General features: G+C 45.6%; 1 protein-coding gene across 6 annotated transcripts in view; it reads right to left on the reverse strand.

Moving 5' to 3' along the window:
- arvcfb (ARVCF delta catenin family member b) overlaps nt 1-20,580 on the reverse strand; it is a 119,730-nt gene that overhangs the window by 39,604 nt on the left and 59,546 nt on the right. For all 6 annotated transcript variants that reach the window (XM_030105051.1, XM_030105048.1, XM_030105050.1 and 3 more), the window contains 2 exons: nt 13,871-14,376; nt 2,477-2,660 (listed from right to left, as the gene is read on the reverse strand). In XM_030105051.1, coding sequence (XP_029960911.1) covers nt 2,477-2,660; nt 13,871-14,376 — 690 coding nt within the window. The remainder of the gene's footprint in view (nt 1-2,476; nt 2,661-13,870; nt 14,377-20,580) is intronic.

A 20,580-nucleotide genomic window follows, 5' to 3' on the forward strand; every position in this document is an offset into this window, starting at 1 on the left:
TTGGGACACGAACTGAAAAGAGTGTATTTATTTTTATTCAGCGCAAAGCTTCAGATTTTCTGAAGAAGACATGCAAGAAATGTGAATATTGTAATTTTTTTCTTTATTTCAACTTATCGTGACACGTCAACATGGCAACAGCAGATTTCCAAGATTTTTGTGATTTATGTCCATCTATTGTACTTCTGTAATATTTCTAGAGGATCTATGTATTTAACGTGTGTATTTATCATTTGCTGGTGGTTGGTTGGTTGGTCAAGTAAAATAAAATGGAGAACATAGATGATTTACCAGTTGGAAAATCTTGACTATTTACACCATGAAATAAAGGAAATCATTGATATTTTTTTTAAAGATAATGACCATTTAACACATGTTTGGATTTTTGGGATTTACCTACAGAACAACGTCTTAAGAGCCAACATTTTGTTTCTATTTCTGCATATATTTACATTTTTTTGTAATTTTGTTATTAGTTATTTGTTAGCAAGGAGTAATAATTCTCCTTATGAGGACATTAGGAGTGTCTGCACTGACAGGAAGGTGACAGTCGGGCACGTCTGTTTTCCTGTTTGACCTATTTCTCTTCTGCAGAAAGCAATCAGAATGCGAGAGACTGACGCCTCGAGGATGATGGGAAAAGCACATTTATCGAAAGCACAACAGTCACCGTCGTGACTGACAAACTTATTAAGTTCATATAAGCACAGTTTTATTTCAAGTACAGTTGTGGTTATTACCGCCATAAAGTAACTTCTGGTGTCTCACTGCAGACGTCAAACTTCCACACAACAATCCCAGAGTAACTGTAACTCTCTGAGGTCAAACTGCCGTAATGCGGCCGCTCCCTCCCGACCGGCGGGTTCGAGCTGAACAGCCGCCGTGCAGCTCTGGCTCACGAGCAGGGGAGAGATATGCAGGAACAGGTTCGCAGAGACAACGGAGGCCTTGACAGCGCGAGCGTGGAGGACGAGGAGCTGCAGCAAGGCCTCATTTTTAAAGCAAATGGAGCAGAAAGGGTCGGGCAGAAAGTCGGCGTGAGTCACGCCAATTTAGCGGCGAAGTATGCGGCGGTGGAAACGGAGAAGTTGACACCATTTGGATGCGCGACCTGAGAGCTCAAGGTTTGTGCTGCAGTCACTGAAAGCACTGAAGAGAGACTCAGTGGCGGCGAAACACTCCAGCTCATAAAGGTTACATCCATTTCAAAGTCAGACTTTTATGAGGTTTACATGTATTTTTTTTTTATCCCACACAAGAAATAAAATTCAAAAATATTCATGAAAGACTCACTTACTTAACTGCTATACTGTTTGCACTGTGGACTCAATTTAAAGTAGAGAAAGCCCTAACGAGCCTGACACTAACTTCATTTGTGTACTTATTTAATTGGAACTTGTTAACTTCGCAGCTAATGAGGTAACAGAGTGGTCAAAGTGGGGCCGTAACAAAGTTACCGGGATGAAATTACAATGACGAGGGGTGACCAAGGGGTCGCGGAACAACAACCACACTATTTTCAGACGCAAAACAACAGAATAAATCTCCCTCGAAGTGATAAAATACTCTGTGTGCTGCAGGCTTGGAGTAGGCCATAAATAATTTAAAGTTTTCCTGAAGTCACAGATCAAAGTGGCCCCAGCAGACAGACGTCCAACATACTTCACATACAAACACAGAACCGGAGGGGAGGAGCGCAGCTTCTGCTGGATCCTGTATCTTTTACTACCAAAACAGCTTAAAACGTGACCCTGACCTGGCGTCAGCGGGCCAGCTCACATACAACACACCTGTCCATTTCTGAAAAACAAATGCTCCAGTCCGGGGATGTTGAGCCTCATCAAACCTCAGCCGCCACAGAAATGTAACCTCAAACGCCTTTAAGCATCCTCTTTTCTTCTTTATGAGGCATTTTGCATTCTATATCAAAGTCCAATGTTTCCAACCTGGAAGGTCGAGGGTGGAGGAGTTATCATGCACCTGCCTGCCACTGGACCTCAGAGATACCGGGCAGCAGTGATCCTCCCTGCAGCAACGCCCAGGCACTTTAAAACCAGCAGAAAGGGAACCCGGAGGTATGTCTTCGCAGCTCACAGCCAGCTCTGCTTGCTGTTGACTTTGGTGAAATAAGACGTTTCAGGACGTTAATACGCCGAGTGTGTCGGTGTAAAGAGCCACGGGCCTCAGAAGCATTTAAAATCTGATACGGTTGGAGAAGTTTGTGATTAAAAGCTTCAAAGGGCTTCCAGCGCACACCGTGATTTATTGAACAATGTTTAAAATACCTAACGAAGAACTCTGTAAAGTTTCGACTATGTGACGGACTGTATGTTCCACTGGTTTTATTTAAAAGATGAGGAAACTGGTTGGCAAGAGGTTCTGAATCAAAGCACTGATCGATTACTAAGCACATCTTTCTGCAGCATCTACACCAGAGTGGGTAAAAAATGGCTCGATTTGTGGAATAAAGCCTCACCTGAGGCAGCCGGAGGTGTTTTTGAACACCGTGGTCCACTCGGCGTCGCGCGGCTTCGAGTCCTCGTTGGGCTCGTGCTCCCAGCCCGAATGGGGGATGATGACTTCGTTGGTCATGGTCTGCAGGCCGTGGTTGATGATCACCATCTTCAGGGGTTCGTAGGACGACAGATTCCACAGAGTTCCTGCAGATAAGACGAGGAAGAGGAGAGTACAGAGAGAGTAGGAACTGTGAGAAGGTCGTATTTCATATAAAACGGTGAAACAAGGATTTTAAAAGTGTGATAAACAAATAAGAGAAGCAAAGATTTAAATGAGAAAGTAAAATGAGAGAAGGGTGGGCTGACTGAGAATTCAGAAACAACAAAAAATGGCTGAATATTTGCCAGCAAGTAAACAACTGGCCACACTGCAGCGTATTAAAGAAGAAAAATCTCTGTAACACTGATATCACTGTCCCCGGAGATCTGAACGGATGCTGGAATCAATAAGCAGTTTAAGCAGCCGTGTTGCTTTTCTACAATATTCTCGTAATCTTTCCTTTGCAGCGGAGAGGTCACAGCGATCTTATATGGTTCTTATCTGTTCACAGCTGCAGCCTCGATGAGAGGCACTGCTGAGCGCACGCTAAAAGAACCGAACCAGAACTCATCCGTCCTCCAAACCGCTTCACACAAATGAGGGTCGCGAGGAGCCGGACTCCAGGACCCCGGTCTGGACGGGTTCAAAGTCCCTCACTGTCACGTTCACCCCTCCAGCAAGTCACTGATAGACGTGATGTTTTTAACGCGCAGCACAACAGTTATCCTGAATCTGTTGAGAAGATCATCCACAACACGACCACGAAGCCCCGAAAACTCAACCTGCATGAATATTTCATCAGTGCTGCGCCGATATGGATCAGTGTGTTCTGACCACACTATCAGCACACACAGCATCAGCGTGTATGAATCCCATCTGCTTCCCCAAACAGTCCAAGCAGGAAGAAAGAGAGTTTTGTTTTGTTTTTTTCTCCGTGCCAGGCAGCACACCTCTGAAACAGCCCGCCTGTAATGTATTTCGGCAGAAGAAGGTAAATTGAGCTCGCTGTGTGCATCCTGAGCTTTTTGTAAAAGAGAGGCAGACAGACAAAGCAGAGAGGAGGCATTTTTTTCTCTGGCAGCACAGTCGAGCCAAAAAAAAAAAAGAAAATCTCTGTTAAAACAGCGGCTTCAGGTGGGCCTTCATTCAGGTGTATGGGAGGTGTGGGGAGAGCAAACACACTCAACCAAAACCATATGTACAGAGGGAAAACACTCTCAAGTCAATGTTTGACACGTTTCCGCGGTTTTGTTTTGCCTCTTCTCTGCCTTTCTCATAACTTTCTTCAGGCTCTCTCTCTTTCTTTATCTGAAAAACTCAACAAGAAGTTTTATACCCAGTAACTAAAGCGGGACTCAAACCTCCACAGCGCTCGAAAGTCAAACTGAAATCATATGCAAGCAGAGGGAAGCACTGGGATGATGTATTTCCCTCAGTGCGAGTCTGTTTGAGCCTGGATTCACACACTGTTAGCGGCGATCATCTCCATCCAACCGGTCTGGACGACTGATGGACGACTGGATTAGAACCATGTTTCTTCTTTGTCCTAATTGATGAGGGGGGAGTTAACAGAGGGTAAAACGTTCCCATGAGACCAGCGAGCTGTGCTCGCAGCTACAACTCAGACTTGTTTGTTTTCTGTTGCCTACATTTGTTGACACATTGGCAAAATATCCTCAATTAACTCGAAGCAACGCCTCATTCGTGTTTACTATGCATGAATGCATAAACTAAAATTGTACTGCATAACTGTAGACATATCAATGGAGAAGAAACCTTCCAGACCTGCCTGGAAACTGGAGACTGTGTTTTTCCAGCTGACGGTGTGAATGTCAAGGTTGGACTGATCGTTTGTCTATATGTGTTTAGGCCAACAATCACTCATCCAAAAAACTGACTTCACAGATTACCTGGACTCAACAAGCATCTCTTAGACACAAACAAAGGTGGTGACCAGTGGGTTGAATCAGAGAGCCAAACTACAACAACAAACTTTCTGCTATTTTTGTTTTTTTTATTTAATTTGTTTGTTTTTGAAACAGGCACGCACCTGTCCTCTTCACCTCTCACAGAAACCCTGCATCCCTCCCGGCGCGCCTCTCCGCTCTGATCCGGAGCAATAACAGCTGGGAGCGGGAGCATTAAAATGAATCAGACGACCACACACTCACACACGGCGGCGGCGTGCTCAAATACGCATCAGGCCTTCCGCGCAGACGAACGCGTGAGCGCAGTCGTACGCACATATTCACAGATCCCCGCCGAGCGAGGGTGCTTCTGTCTCCACGCTAACAGGCCATTAGCAGGGCAATGAAACTGTCACGCTTCCTGCTCCCGTTCTTTAAAACCGTTTCTGTACATTTTCCAGATGGTCAATATTTCCTCTGTTAAATCATGCTCTCCACACACAACAGCGAAAAAAAACCCCGTCTCTGTGGACAATCCTGAGCTAAAAATAAACTTTTTTTTTTTTTTTTTTACCAGCAATTTAACTGTTATCCTGCAATATGAGGTTTTGTTGTATTGGAGATTGCTTTCTCACCACATCTCTACAAAAATGGAAGCGTCTACCAGCGAGCAAACACCGAGTCACTCCCCCGGTGTTGCAGCACTCCTCGTGCGTCACGCACAGCCAGGCCGACAGTATCTAACGGGGAAACTATTAGCTGTGGTGTGGCTCCACATTCATTCAGCCGCTCAGGAACCGTTACTGTGCCCACACCGTCTCCACTGCAGCCCGAAGCCGAGAGCCAAACCTGCAAACGCGTCTGCGTGCAAAGACCGCCATGAGCAGGGCTGCACAAGATTTCGACACTTCACATTGTGATGACATGATTTGTGAGGATTACTTGAAGTCAGTGTGCAGTTGTGTTCAAAATGATAGCAGTCCAGCATGACTGACTAGATTGATAACTGTTTTTGGTAGAAATTCTCTCGCAACATGGCAGATCATTTAGCAGTAGGTGAAGTGGAGACATAGAAAACCAACAGACCCAACGTTCATGAGTTTGATTAATCAAATAACTCAAAGCGGGGCATTCAAATTAACTGCAGTGTGGATTCACTCAGTGAGGACATTTATTCTCAAAAAAACAAGTTTCAATAGCAGACGGCCTTTCGTTTCTCTCTGAAAAGTTGAGAAAATGACAGGCCGCTCTGCTAAAGTGATCTAAAGCGCTTGAAGATGGAAATCAAAACCAGAGCGACGTGGAAGAAAAAGCGACAAGACTACCATTGGAAGGGATTCAAGAATAGCAAGGATGGAGAAGATTTAGCCAACCATCAGCTCCAGGGTGATCAAAGACGGTCTGAAGTTACCTGTGAGTGCTGCGACAGGAAGAACCTGCAAAGTCCTGCTGTTAGAAAACGATGTGCTGAAGAGGACACAATCTGCCTTGTCCTGTCCACGGTCGTCCTGCCTCTCTACACTCAGCCGGGATCGACCGCAGCACCCGGAAACATACGCTGGCTAAAGCAGCATCGAAGATGAATGGATGATTTGTTGCAGTCAAAACAAGTAATAATCTGCAATCTTAATGAGCATCCCTTCTTTTACACGTGTCTCTACAACCATCCGACCTGAAACCATGCTTGATTCTCATCATACATTGTTGGGAACAAGAAAACCTCCAGAGAGTAAATATTGCCTGAAAGGCTAATTTTGAGTAAAGAAAACAACCCAAACCCCCAAACAAAGAAAAACCCAGTTAATTACATTATTGAAAGATGGCTGGTTCAATTTTGCTCTTTTGTGCACACACTGTAAATTTCATACCACTACAAACACAATATTGATTTTTCCCAACGAGCACTTTCATGGTACATTAAACCTGGTCCAAAACAAGCTGAGGTGTTATTTAAATGTTTAGATGTTCATCTTGCTTTATAATTGAGGGTCTGATTGAAGAATTTACACTAGTAATATTTAAATGTTTGCTTTATGTGTTTATCAATTACTGTATTCCAGCCAGATGCGTTCATTTCTCAGGTCTGTTTCAGTGCGTCGGTGTTCGGTTCGTCAGCAGTCCGGCTCCCGCTTCTCTAACCTCTTGCAATGTCGTGTATTCATTTTGGATTTGGCCAAAGTGACAGGTAAGACCTTTAGGCGTCAGTTTGCTAAGATAAGCTTAATATGATCATCATGTTGTTAAAAGAACAGCTGGTAAGATGATGAAGCTGGTGTCAAATTACATGGACAATGATGCTGTACTGTGCATGCAAAACACAGTCACCAAGCACTGTACTGGGTTTATTTTCTTTTTTTTTATTAAACCACAAAGTTTCACACTGAACTCTTTCTCTGTGCAATATATCACAATCTATCAGTGAGCTTGATGTGTGTGAACAATACGGGAGCTTGCATCCACAGAAATGTCTTTTCTTCTACACCTTACTCTTCTTTTTGGCTGTTCGTGTCTACAGAACGTTTCGCTGCAACATGCTGCTTTTTCAATTTATTTAACACATTTCTACTTCTTGCAGACGTTCCATCAGATGCAGAATTTTCCCCACTTTCATTTTTCACGGGGTCACAGGTTTTTATCACTAAACCCAAACACGAGAGTGCTTTCAGCGGAATTATCAGCATCCAGGCATGAATCAAATTAAACGGGAATGTGCACTTGTGGCGTGCGCGCGCCGCCGAGATGACAGCCAGCTAACATTCATGGCTGTCTGCCGGGCTGACAACTTGATCACCTCCTCTGTTGTGTCATTAGCATCAGCGTCACTCGTGACAGGCAACATCCGACGTGCCGTCAACCCACGATGAGCAACGCCGGCGCCAGGAAGACGACTAGAACCTCCAACTGTCGTATCCTGGGCTCGAATAATGGGAATATTTTAATCTGAGCGCAACAGACGAGAAAGAAACAATGATTATTAATCCAAAAACTAATGATTTCTCATTAATCTTGCTGTTAAGTTTAACAGTCAAGCATCCTGCAGTCGTCCTCCGATGAGATTAATGGTGTGTAACGCCTCATGCTGAATGGGGGTGCTTTGGCATTGTTATAAAGTAGCTCCAACAGCCCATATCCACTTTAGTGGGAAATGTATGTGTGCATAAAATATATAAGCCGACCAGCATCCATCTTGCTTGCCAGGAACAGAAATACAATTTAGAGAAACACACAAGGGCTTCGGATAAACCTGAGTGCTTCAGAGCAGGATAAAGCTGCCTGAACCTCGTCTGCCTGTACGATGCAGTCAATAATATCAAGCAAACTTTTTCACTTCAGTTTTCAAAACCACCTCCAGGGTCGCAGCTTCGTTTGGAGGAATCAGTCAGCGCCGCACCGATCACACACGCCAGAGGGGAGGAAACGGCATGTCTGTCGCTGTAGCTGCGATCCATCAGGAGCGACAGGCGCGCAGCCCATTGACAGAATGTTATTTAAGACGACAGAGCGCTGTGGAAGTGACGATCTCCATCCCGCGTCCTGCCGCCGTCTCGGGCCGGCGCCTCTGGATCGGGTTCAGTCCATTTGCCGGCCTCCGTCAGCCTGTCGGGGGTGGCCGTGCTGACGTCCCGCCGTCTGCCAGGCTCCAGGCAGACACCGTGGAATTGTGAGGGAATCGTGACACCTGATCTGTACATCTGTTCGGGTCTGATTTCATTACCGACCGCTTCAGGAAGAGTGGGCGCTACATTCACCACAACAGTCATCCTCACGTCACAAAAGAACACAGGCGCGGTTTGTTTCAGCGAGGGATGTCATCTGTCAGAAATCCACGGCCTTTAAACTCAGTGTTGTCAGCAGAGAAACTGCAGAGGGAAACTACAGAAGATAAATGACAGCCAAGCGCTTTGGTTGATTACTGCATCAGTACACGATGCAGAGGCACTCCGGATCTCAGAAACCAGTCAATTTGCATCTATTTCAGCAAAATTGTGTCAGTGATTCAATACTCTGAAATGCTGCTGCTGGCTGAACGCAGCGGAATTGTTTGTTTTAAAATTCCGCCTGAAAGCTGTTGGAACAGCGGCTTTGTGCTGACACGGCCCTGCCAATGGACGGAGAATCAAATTCTGTGAAACGTTCCAGAGGTTTCTGTACAATAACATCAAAGCGCAGTGCAGAGGGTGAGGGTGGGTGGATGGATGGATGGATGGATGGATGGATGGATGGATGGATGATTTAAAATTGTTTATTTTTTAACTCAAGCTGCATTTAGATCAGATCTGCACAATCCCACTGGGATTAAAAGGTCTGTGATTCTAAATGGGAGACAGTTAGCTGGATGTGGATAAACGACTGGATAGATTATTTGACCCCATTTGAATTAAAAAAAAAAAAAAAAAAGGTTTTTGTAGCTCTACTAACAGCCAATGCAACAGTTAAAGAAGATGAAATGTTAATCATGATCAGCTTCTATGGATTTTCAGACTGAGTCAGTGAGTTTATGAAACCCTGAAGAAAAATTGACAGGATCCCCTCCGTAAGGCAAATCGAACCCACAGTGGCGTCCTGTCAATGCTGAGGCTCAAATCAGCAGTTTTCCAGTGACGGGCTTGGTTCGCTAACCTCCACGCCTCGACTGCATCACATTTCCAAATAAATCATACATGCTATCAGTGCTGTTGACGGGAGATTCCTGTTTTATCTGAACACCTCACTCCAGCCTGACGGTGCACTGTAACCGGGTGAGAAGCTTCGCGCTGAGATTCCTCCACTGTGCTGATGTTTGACAAAAAAAAAAAAAGGAGTCACTGGTTCAAATCCTGAAATATGATCTCAACGATACAGACGTCATATTTCTTTCAAGTTTGTTATCGAGTAAATCCAGGATTCCCAGCAGGGATGCAATATACTGTAGGATTCCAAGACTTCACCGTGACCTTTCATAACTGAGTCAAGCTGCTTTCAAGATCCAAAAAAGCTTCTCCTCTGTGGTTTATTAATGTTGTTTATCTGCTGAGGAAAGTTCTGATGGGGTAAACAGTCTGGCTGAGTTTTCTACAAAAGACGCTGCTTGTAATAAAATAAATGTGCGAGAGAAGTTGTAAAATATCTTGCGACGTAAATCCCTGTAAACAGAACCATTCAGCTACAGAAATATCCCCAGATCCGTCAATGCCGAGGTTGCCATAAATAGGAAAATGTGTAGGAAAGGTTTATTATGAGAAGCATTGTTATCTCAAATCTCTGCGAGCAAGAACTTTCCACTATGTTTGGAGTTTTTCCTCATAAACCTGAGATTTGTCTGCTTCCTTTGTTCTGCATGCCTCGGGCCACGAATAACATGCGTTATTACCTGCCTCGTCCACGACTTACTGCCAGAAACAGAGGAGTTTTGACTCGAGAGATTTCATCAGAGTGCAATCTAACCCGACAACACTGGGATCAAAACAGAGCGGACACGTCTGCCAGTGTAAACGATGAGACGGGAGGCAGGCTGTGAGCCGTGACCCCGCGACCCCCCCTCGTGTTGGTACATCCACTCCTCTTCCCACCTCTGACATTCCCCTTCCCAAACACGGTGATCCCTGGAACGTGAGGCTGCGGGGACCGGGACGAGCACTGGGAAAGAGGCTGGGGCTGGAGCACAGGCTAATTCAATTTTCCAGGCATTACTGGCAGGCATGTCGCTCCTCAAGCAGGCCTATTAACTTAGTTCTGCCCATTACTGTCCCTCTGCCTCCTCTCCTCCTCCACCTCAGCCCTCGTCCCATCCATCACACTCTCAGCGGCGAGGCGGGAGCGAGGCCCTGTTCAGAAGAAGGGAAAAGCTCTGGAGGTGGATGAAGACCTGAATGGTGTGTGAACGATACGAAGTGCTTTGCAGGAAGCTAAATTTATGGAAAAGTGCTGAAATGGTTCAGAATTCATGCTCTAATCGTTAATATTTAAGTAAAACTGTTTTGTGCTATCATATCTATACGGATTTCCATCATTGCTGAGTGAACGCTTTGTTTATGTGGAATTCAAGACCTGTCTCAAATAAAGAATGAGTGCATAGAGCATTTGGAATAAACAGGACGCCTCTTATTATTTCTTCAATCATGACATAGAGTGACAAGTTAAAAGTGTGTACTCTGGATTTTTGCTCTCTTCAGACGAGTTTCCCATGATTTGACTTGAATACAGCACAGAAGAGTAATTACTGTCCTTCAGTGTCCTTCACTGTCCAACTCTGTCAACAGCTGAGTGGTTATTTATGAGAAAGGGGCTCGTCTGCTGTCCCAGTTTCGCGAGCGGCTCTGAGCATAATGAACTCCGTTCTTCATAATGACAAATGTCAGACGCGTTGCCGTCATTCCCGCCGTTTACCTGAATCCACGGCTTCACGGTGGGCAGCTGGAATTAGCATGAGAAAAACAGCCCAGGCGTAATTAAAACACACAGAAAGTGCCACCATCATGAAGCCAATCAAGCCAGCCTGCGAGCGAAATATCAGCACTTATGCAGCGGGACAGCTAAATGGGACAGATTCATTACTAATTCAGGCTATTAGTTACACCTGCATTTTCACAGCGGTGACACATCAATGGGAAGTTTCATCGTGACTCCAAACAGAATGATGATTAAAAAAAGAATGATGGGAGCATAAATGTAATAATGCACAGTGTGTGTGTGTGTGTGTGAGCTGTTTAAACATAGTTAATTTGATCTTAACAAAACATGAACTGACTGGTAATAACAACTTGGGGCAAATGTGCTGATAATTGTTACCTGGTTTAGTGTTTATCTGCAGCACTACAAAGAGTTTCGGTGTCTTTCAGCTCATTGCTTTGATTCACTTCCAACACTGTTCAGCCTATTTACTACCAGCAGCAGCTGCTGCTTTCAGCAGGAAGCTCTGATGTGGTTAAAGGAAAAGTCAGAAACTAGGCGGTGAAGATAACGGAGCGATTATTAGCGGAAGAGAAAAAGATCAACAGAAGCTGATTAAGATCTAGATAAAAACAAAACATGTTACATTTTTCCAAAGAAAAGATCTCAGAATGATTAACAAACATCATTTGTGTTCGACAAGAATGTGCATCACACCAACGATCAGTTTATGATTAGGTGTTTTTAAATACAACGTTAAACAACCTGTACTGTGTATATGTGGTGCAAACATACCAGCCAAATTGGCCTTTATGCATTTTTCATGCAAACAAGAAAGGCAAGCACCTGCCTATCTGTCAGCCGACAGAACCCAGACATTTCCTGCAGGAAAAGTGGGAGACAAATCCGCTTAATAATCTACATTTCCAGAGTGGGAATAGCTGCAGGGCATAAACAGCCCAGAGCCTACCGGGAGGGAAAATAGAATTACTCTGAATGCTACAGAGTTCTAAAAATATAAAGGACTGGTCTGTCTGTTTCTGTCTGGTGTGTTGGAAAATAAAATAAAACCACTTGGTTCCTTCCACGTCACCCTCCTCTCGCCCCGATAGGAAAACCATGACTGTGGTTTTACAGGGATAGCACAAACTCCAACAGCAAAAACTCCTGGACTAAGAAAAGGGGCCTATTTTTAAAACCCCCCAATTATATATAATTGTAGAAAAGCAGAGCCAATTCCAGCCAGGCGGGCCGAGGGTGTAAGCTGAGCTTGCATTGTGAACCGGCCGGTTTTCACTGGCGGTGCAGACCTGAAGCCGGAGAGGGGAGAAAACCAGCTATAGGGAGAAAATCAACAAGGCTGTAGATAATGAATGAAGGAGTGAAAGAATTAGATTGAGCGAGGGAGGGTTGGATAATGAGTACGAGACGGAGGGGGGAAAAAAAAATCCTCCCTCCATTCTGTCCTCCTCGTCTTGTGGTGCAGGGTTATTTTTAGCTGCGATGGGGAGCAACACGGTGCTGTAAAGGCAATCATTTCTGCTGCGGCACAGTCATCGCTCACTGCAACATCTCCGTCACAGCAAAGGAAACACACACACACACACACACACACACACACACACACACACACACACACACACACACACACACACTCATATACACACACACGCAACAAGCTTGGGGTATTTAAGAACCTGTATCACTGCCAACAGATCAAAACCGAAGCTGTCAATCGCAATATATTTTGCCGATTCACACCTCAAGGCCACAACCTCACACATATTCACAACAAGACGTCTAGATGAAAACACTGACAGCTGCCAAAATCCATCGTGATGACAAGTTTCACTCTCAAAACCATAAAATTACACAGAAAGCAACGCCCAGCGTGTGTCGGGAGTTGTGTGTGTGTGTTAACTATTCTCTTGGCAGTCACAAAAAGGGTCAAGTGACACACTTTAAACTGCCTCTCCGGTTTCTCGTGCGGACACGCAAAACAAAAGCTCCTGCTCAGGTGCTGAAGTGTGCATATCAGCAAAAGTGTGTCAGGTCAAGCCAATTGTGTTGGGGATTATCTGAACACACGGAGGCACAACCGTATTCCCCGGCTGACATTTACCAGGTCAAGGAGAAGAAACCCGATCGCGGCGTCTGAATCGATAGCCCCTCTTAAAGGAATTAAAACTCATTTCATCACGCAGTGAAGCTCGCAGCTTTCCCTGCAAAGACAAAATGTTGAAATGCGTTCTACTTCTCTACAGAGCGTCCGTACATGTTTTATCTGCCTTCGATGTGCCGTAATGAGCTGAGATCTCCGAACTGAAGGAAAATGTCTCTCAGATCGACCCGTTTGCTCATTAACATACGTTACTTTAAGCAAACTGTAAGACAGGGTTTTTCCGAGGCAGTCTACACCTCCCGAAAAAATTAAAAGAATGACTAATTACAGTGTAGAACGTTTCGTTATCGCTGCCTTCCTGACATGTCGCTAGCTAGGCAATTCAGCGCTAATTAAACAAGCACGCCTGGGAAACCAACTCATCCCATAATGCACGGGGTCCAAGACGTGAATATTTTGAAGCAGAAATGCGAGGAAAACATTCAAAGAATGTGCTTCTAAATGTAGCATGACAATCAGCCCTGCATTGCTATGCAGAGAACGGCATTATGGGAGCAAACAGTGTCTGAGTGAAGAAAGGTATGCAGGCAGTGACTGGAGAGGACTGGTATACCGAGGTACTGTCACATCGGCTTCAAAGCAGCTCCTCAGGATGTGACAGAGAGTTGAGACTAATTAAACAGACAGGAAGAGGAATCCCACAGTTCGGCATCCAACAGGCTCAAACGGCAGCGGCGTTGAGCAGGTGGTTTCTGCACGAGGATCACTTCGCTTACGGCAGGGTGACTGTGAGCGACGGCTGACGGTAGGAACGCAATCAGACATATCCGCAGCACTAATTTCAAATAATTAGACAAACAGAACTAGAATTTCTTCAAAAAAAAAAGAAAAAGGTTGTAACTTCACGAGATCTTACCAGTGATGAGTTCTCGGACCTCCATGTCGTTGGTCTTCCTCAGCAGGCGGATCAGGGCTGGGATGCCGTCACAGTTCTTGATGGCCACTTTGTTGTCATTGTCCTTCCCGTAAGAGATGTTGCGCAAAGCGCCGCAGGCTTTGCGGTGGACTTCGGACTTGGGGTGATCCAGAAGCCCCACCAGAACGGGGATTCCCTTCAGCTGGCGCACGTCCTTCTTGATCTTGTCGTTTTCGTAGCACAAGTGCTGCAGGTAGGCCGCGGCGTTGGACTTGACGGGGTCGATGGGGTGGCCGAGCATGGCGATGACCTCCGGCAGGTCGGGGTCGCGCCAGCGCGGGTCCTTGCGGATGCTGTCGATGGAGGGCGAGCGCCGGCCGCCCATGCGGTCCAGACTCGCCATGCTGCCCCTCTCGGGCTGCGCGAGCGGCGCCGAGTACATGCCGTGGATGTAAGGGTGGCGCTCATCGATCAGCTCCGCCTCGATGGGGTCGTCCGGATACCCTCTGCAACGAGACGAGAGAGGAGAGGACGGTCAGGACAGAGAAGACGGACGAGGCAAATGGAGGCTGACGCCCATGGATTCGTCTGAAAGAAGAATTAGGCAGCCGGGGGAAAGACTGAGCGAGAAGCCAACCGAGGTGAGAGGCTCTGACTAATGAGGGGGAAGTGAAGCAGAGGACAGAGTGAGGAGGAGTGAGCAACGATGGCGAACGGGGACAGGGTGCAGCACAAAGAGCGAAGCGGTGATCGGTGGTTCGGATGTTCTAATCTCAGGCCTGTGAGAGGGACTCCGCTGGCAACCCCGTGCAATAGGGGCGATACGATGCGCAACGTTATTATTATTATTCCTCCCTGTCAGGTGGCAGCAACAAACGTGTCAGACTTCAACAAACATAAAGTCTGAGAGAGAGTGACTGAGCGACGGGGAGAGATTGCACAAAGAAAACCCCAAGCAGTTCACAAAGAAAAGGAGACAAGGCAACACCAAAGAAAACGCTTTGAAGTTTAGGCTTGTGAAGTTTTTCTTTTTAAAAAAAAAAAGAAGAAGAAGAAGAAGAAGAAGAAGAAGCCACCATATACAGCTGAGACAGGATTTGATGTATTTTCCCCCGGGGAACAGAGAGAGGAGCGACGCTGTCCCCCCGGGGAGGATTCTGTGCCCCTGTGATGCCTCCAGCGTTCCCTTTGCTCACAGCTCTGAGCTCCACCGTGCAGCTGCAGAAATGTTAATAGCCGCTACTCCGGGACGTCTCCACTAGCATTAGCCTCATTAGCATTACCGCCATTAAGGCTCTTGACTTAAACAGAGCTGAGTCCAACGTATTTTGGTGATGAAATTAAATGTCGAAAGGGTAGAGCGTTCCGACGGTCCGCAGGGGAGGTTTGCCTTCGCGATTCTCTATTTCCCAAGCCTCTTACAGTCTCTATGGCTCTTTACTGCTGAGACAGCCTCATCCATTCTCAATTACAACATCAGTGAAAATATCGGCACTCAGTTCCAGTGACAGATCATTTGTTGCTGCGGCAGGCTACTTATTTTTACCCGAGGCTCTTTAATCATAAGATAGATTTCTCACTTGCGAGGGCCCTCTCCGAGGACACAGAGGGAAGTTTTATTTAACACCAACAGACCAGCTGACAGGAAAAAAAAAAGACGATTTCTGAAATCTGCTGCTCAAAAACTTCTCTTTGAGCACATATGTCTGCGTTGGCTAATAAAATGGCATTATGTTCGGCAGGCAAATGTGAGACATGGGAAGAGGAATTTAATTAGGGTTGTGTACTTATGCACAGCCATTATTGTCCCAATCCACCCACCCCACAGCTTGAGACTTGTTTACCCTCATTACATAATCCAGCTGGTCTTCTCTCACCATCTTTGATGTATGGTGGTTGGTGGTACAACAAAATGGTGGCCAACGTTGGTGTTTGGCAAGGACTCCCAAACTGAGCTCTTATTTTAATGAGTTTTATGTTAATTATGTGTTGTGGGTTTGTTTTTTTGACAGTTCTTCCCAGGCATGTGTGGGGAACGGCGTGCCATCTCGGAATACAGCGCCGGTGTAGCCCTCTGTTGAATCTTTTTTATTTTTATTTTTTTTTTACACGAGCCTCACAGTGGCATCTCGGCTTTTATGACTTGACTTTGTGCCGTTTACAGCCAGGAAAATCGATATGAGATGAACTGAGAGGAAAACTCCTACACCAGCGGTATTAACAAGATCCTGAATTCCCCATTCAGATGGAGGGAAAGAGGATTAATAGAGCGACTATGGCCGTTTCTGAACAGTCAAAGTCAACCAAGCTCAATGCTTTACCAACACAGCTTTGGCCAAAACACTGAGCTTCAAGCCAGGCTACATTTGTGAGCATGTGCAGGTGCTTGCTAACCTTTTCCTTTAATATACAGTGACATGTGAACACACACACACACACACACACACACACCCGGAGACTGTCACACACATTTTCAGGAGCAACACAGCAACACTGGGCACGAGGAAGAAGGAATGACCAAACTTAAATTAAAGGGCAGCTCACAATCCCTGCGTCAGTTCTGTTCGCAAACACCTCGCATCCATAACCACGGCGTCTGTCATGCAGATACGTTTTGGCTTTCACTCCCATTATTCATCACACTGCATTTCCCTTACCCCTTTTTTCCTCATGCACACTTGAACACACTTGATAAGATGTACAGTTGTGCATATCGTGCCTCATTTAGATCCGGCCCGATGCGGCGGGGCTTGTGGTAAAGCAGCCATCGCGAGGCTGAGTGATGGGAATGTCAGGATTTGCATTTAAATTGGCGCCATTGTGTGTACAGGGAAGGCTGCATTCACGGGATGTGAAAGGGCTTGCCACCGCCAGACGCGATGCTCCAAGCCTGATTACGGCGGATCACTCTCCTCATGTTAATGGAGCTGCTAAATGTCCGGGCTATTTGCGCGTATCTTACCGTTCATCTATGCATTCGTGGGGGAGTTCCCTTTGTTCTGAGGCACAAAGACAAAAAAAAGAGGCGCTACACATGTATAGTGAGATGTGAGGTGTCTTCCAATTCCAGCTCTCATCTTCTCATGTCGACCCTGGAACATCCTCACTATTCCTTCTTTCCTTCATCTCCTGTCAATTACTTTCATCATCTCTCAGACACAGCCATGCCTGACCCTGTTCTTTTTTTTTTCCGAAGGCCCATAAAAGGAGATGAACTGAAAAAGGATTAAAGACTCAGAGGAAGTATTTTCATCTCATATGTACACACATATTATCTCTGCGGCGTTTACGAGCTTTTTACCGTCTCTCCCCGGTGAGCGTATATTTCATTTTCAATTGCAGGCAATAATTGTTTTATTGTGCAAAAAATCTTTAAAGAAGAGGAGCAAATAGGCTTGTTTGTGTCTTGCCCCATTTCATTTCTCAAGCTCTCTTTATGACACTTCTCACCAACACCAATACCCGATCGAATGTTATCATTTTCACTATTTTCTAATTCTAGAATCAAAAAAATGTCCTATATAACTCAGTTGACGATGCTGATGAACACTAAACTTAGAGGCGGATTCGCCCACAGCACGGCGACTTTCAGTGAAAGCCTCTTAGCTGGTTGGAGCTCTGGGAGGAGGGCTGAGCGCATCACCTTCAGGCTCTGCTCCCCACAGACGCCACTGGATTAGATTAAGACACCCCCTCCCGACTCAATTAAGGAAAGAGTGAACGTGTGCATGTGTTTATGTCTGTGTGTGTGTGTGTGTGTGTGTGTGGTGTGACCCCTGGATGAAGGTGGGCAGGTGAAGCGGAGTGGATCGCCCAAGGAGAGATGAGCCATTAGAGATTGGCTTAAATACGCCCCTCCAGTCTGGCGAGGTTCAAAAGTGCCTATTAATCACAGTGGCAGGAGGACACCCACACCCACACCAGGGAGAGGTGTTCATGGACACACACACACACTGCGTCACATGCATAAAGAATGGGTTAAGATGGCGGGGGAACGGGAGTAAGATGCATTCATACCCAGACTGCAAAGAAGAGACAGACGTATATGCAAAGCCTGAGGAGTGATGAAGGGGAATAAATCTCCTTGTTGTCTCGCTTAGCGGCTACATTTCAGCAAAAAACTGAACGTAACGTTAAAATCCCTCACCGATGCATCACTGTCCAACTGAAAACTTTCAAAGTGCGTCTAAACTAGGAAAAAAATCAAAACTAAATCTGGTCAATACTCTGAAGAAAAAAAACCTCCTAGATATATAGATAAAGCACCAGATTCTGTTAAAACAGCAGGAACGCTGTCAAGCTTTTCTAACTCCACATAGAAAAAGTGAACTAATGACTATGTGCCTCCTGTCTGCTCAAGTGTTTTACAGTAAGAGGCTGAAACACAAGCAGATTTATATCTTACTTCTGATTTACCACAAGTGTCTTAATTGTTTTCTCGTTCACTGCTGAGGAGTAATCACATATTCCACTTGACGGTAACACAAGGGAAAGAAAAGCTCAGTAAAAGACAAGAAAAACAAAGCAGTAATGCAGCCCCGCATGTTGTGATGGTGCTTCTCACTTTCTAAAATGCACATCAATCAGCCATAAGAATATAGCCATGGCCAGGTGTGGTGAATAACTGCAGTGGGTGGGATGTATTCTGAAGCAAGCTAATATTTTCTTTTCTCAAAGTTGTGTTAGAAGCAGAGAAAGTGTGTGAGGACTGGAATGTGAGTGAGCCTGACCGGGGTCAAACCGTGGCGGCTGGAACACTGGGTCAGGGCATGTCCCGGTCTGCAGTGGTCAGCTTCAATAAAAACGCTCATCTTTTGTCAGAGTTTTTCAACATAGAGCTCAGCTTACGTTGTGTTTGCACTGCGGTGCAGAAGAGGCGGCGGCCTCCTGGGAATGGAAATCACAGGAGAGCGAGGTGTAAATGGGGCAGTGGGTGTTTTTGAGAGATTTGAAGGAGTACATCGTCAAACGTGGTGACATTACACATCAGGTAATGTCAATTTTATGCAGATGCACCACGCCAGTGATGAAATGACCTACATGGAGGAGCTTTCCCTTTGATGTGTCGACCGTCTGCACATGCAAACTTTAAAGCCTAAGAGAGAAACACGTCCAAGCATGGACAGTTCCATTCCTGCCCTCCTGCTAACCCACGGATTCCACCACGGTGATAAAATGAGCGCTCAGCTCTGATGCGGAAAGCGGTTTTAGTGCTAAACATCGTCATTTTTTGTCTGTGCATAATTGAGGGCTTGCAATGCAATGATAAGCTGTAATTAAAGCGCTTTAATTCCCAGATTCATTACAGCACTTTGGAGTCGACGGTCCCGTCTTAGAAGCATACTAATCGCAGAGTGAGTGTTCAGGAGGGACCAGACATTTCTGACTGTCATCCTTCCTACCGAAAAAAAAAGAAAAAAAAATCTGTCATGATGCACAGGTGTTTTGGTTTTCAGAGTCCAGCGAATGCAGTGACGAAATAATCCGTTTCTTGATGCAATTAACTAGAGAGAAGTCAGACAAGAGTCGCTTTAGATACGCATGTTTGTGTTTGGGCATTCACGTGAGCGTATGAGTGTGTGTGTGTGTGTGTGTGTGTGTGTGTGTGTGTGTGTGTGTGTGTGTGTGTGTGTGTGTGTGTGTGTGTGTGTGTGTGTGTGTGTGTGTGGGGCTGCATGTGGCTGTTAGGGCTGTGTTGTGACACATGTAAGGCAGGCTACAAATTGCCTGTCACAGCAAGCGCCTCTCACCAGGCGGACGGGGGAGTGACTCATTTTCTGAAGACAGGGATTTTTACTGAGGGAGAGAGAGTGAGAGAGAGAGAGAGAGAGAGAGAGAGAGAGAGAGAGAGAGAGAGAGAGAGTCTAAAGTGAAGACACAGGGTCTGATTAGACATCTGCTCCTTCAAGCTGTATGTTCATCAATGCTCATCAAGCCTTTAAAGTCAATCCTGTGGAAAATGCAGGCGTGTTTGTGTGTGTGTGTGTCTGTGTGTGTGTGTGTGTGTGTGTGTGTGTGCTTAATGAAGAAACTCCCACACCTGAGTCCCTTCTCTGATAATGATAAACACACACACGCACGCACACTCGTACTTGTCTCTGCCTCTTCCCTCGTTCGTTCTGCTCCTCTGGATCCATTTTCAGGCGAAAACTTTTTGGTGGAAAAGAGCGAAGAAGTTTAAAGTATCCATCTGCTACAGATCACTGATCGGAAAGAAGCCTTTAATGCACACTTCCCACCAATTCAACTTCAAACCCTCGCTTTAATTAACTCGAAGGTGGACAATTTCACCAGGGCTCTCCAGTGGGTTGCACGGAAAGCTTGTAAAGCTATTAGGAAACAAGACTCCATTTTGGGATCAGGCTTTTTTCTTTCTGTTCACTGGACACATGAGGCTGAACTCCAGTCGATGAAGGTTAATCAAAAAAGGACAGGCTGAGTGAGGAGTGACAATAGCCTCATCCATTACAGCGCTACACCTTGCCTCCCTCTTTAATTTACCCATTTTTCCATATTTACAGGTCTGACATAAACACATGTTCACTGCCTATTTGCAGGAATATATCAATCAAAACCTTGCCGTTTGTTGAGTTACCTTCTGAAGAAAGTCACTCAAGAAGAAGGGACATCTGTTTGCTGTGAGGGAGTCTTTTTTTCTGGTAAGAACAAAACAAGCTTTGTTTTTCTCTCCCTTAACAAGCCTGATGTCC

The sequence above is a fragment of the Salarias fasciatus genome, chromosome 12 (genome assembly GCF_902148845.1).
Source record: "Salarias fasciatus chromosome 12, fSalaFa1.1, whole genome shotgun sequence".
Lineage (NCBI taxonomy): Eukaryota > Metazoa > Chordata > Actinopteri > Blenniiformes > Blenniidae > Salarias > Salarias fasciatus.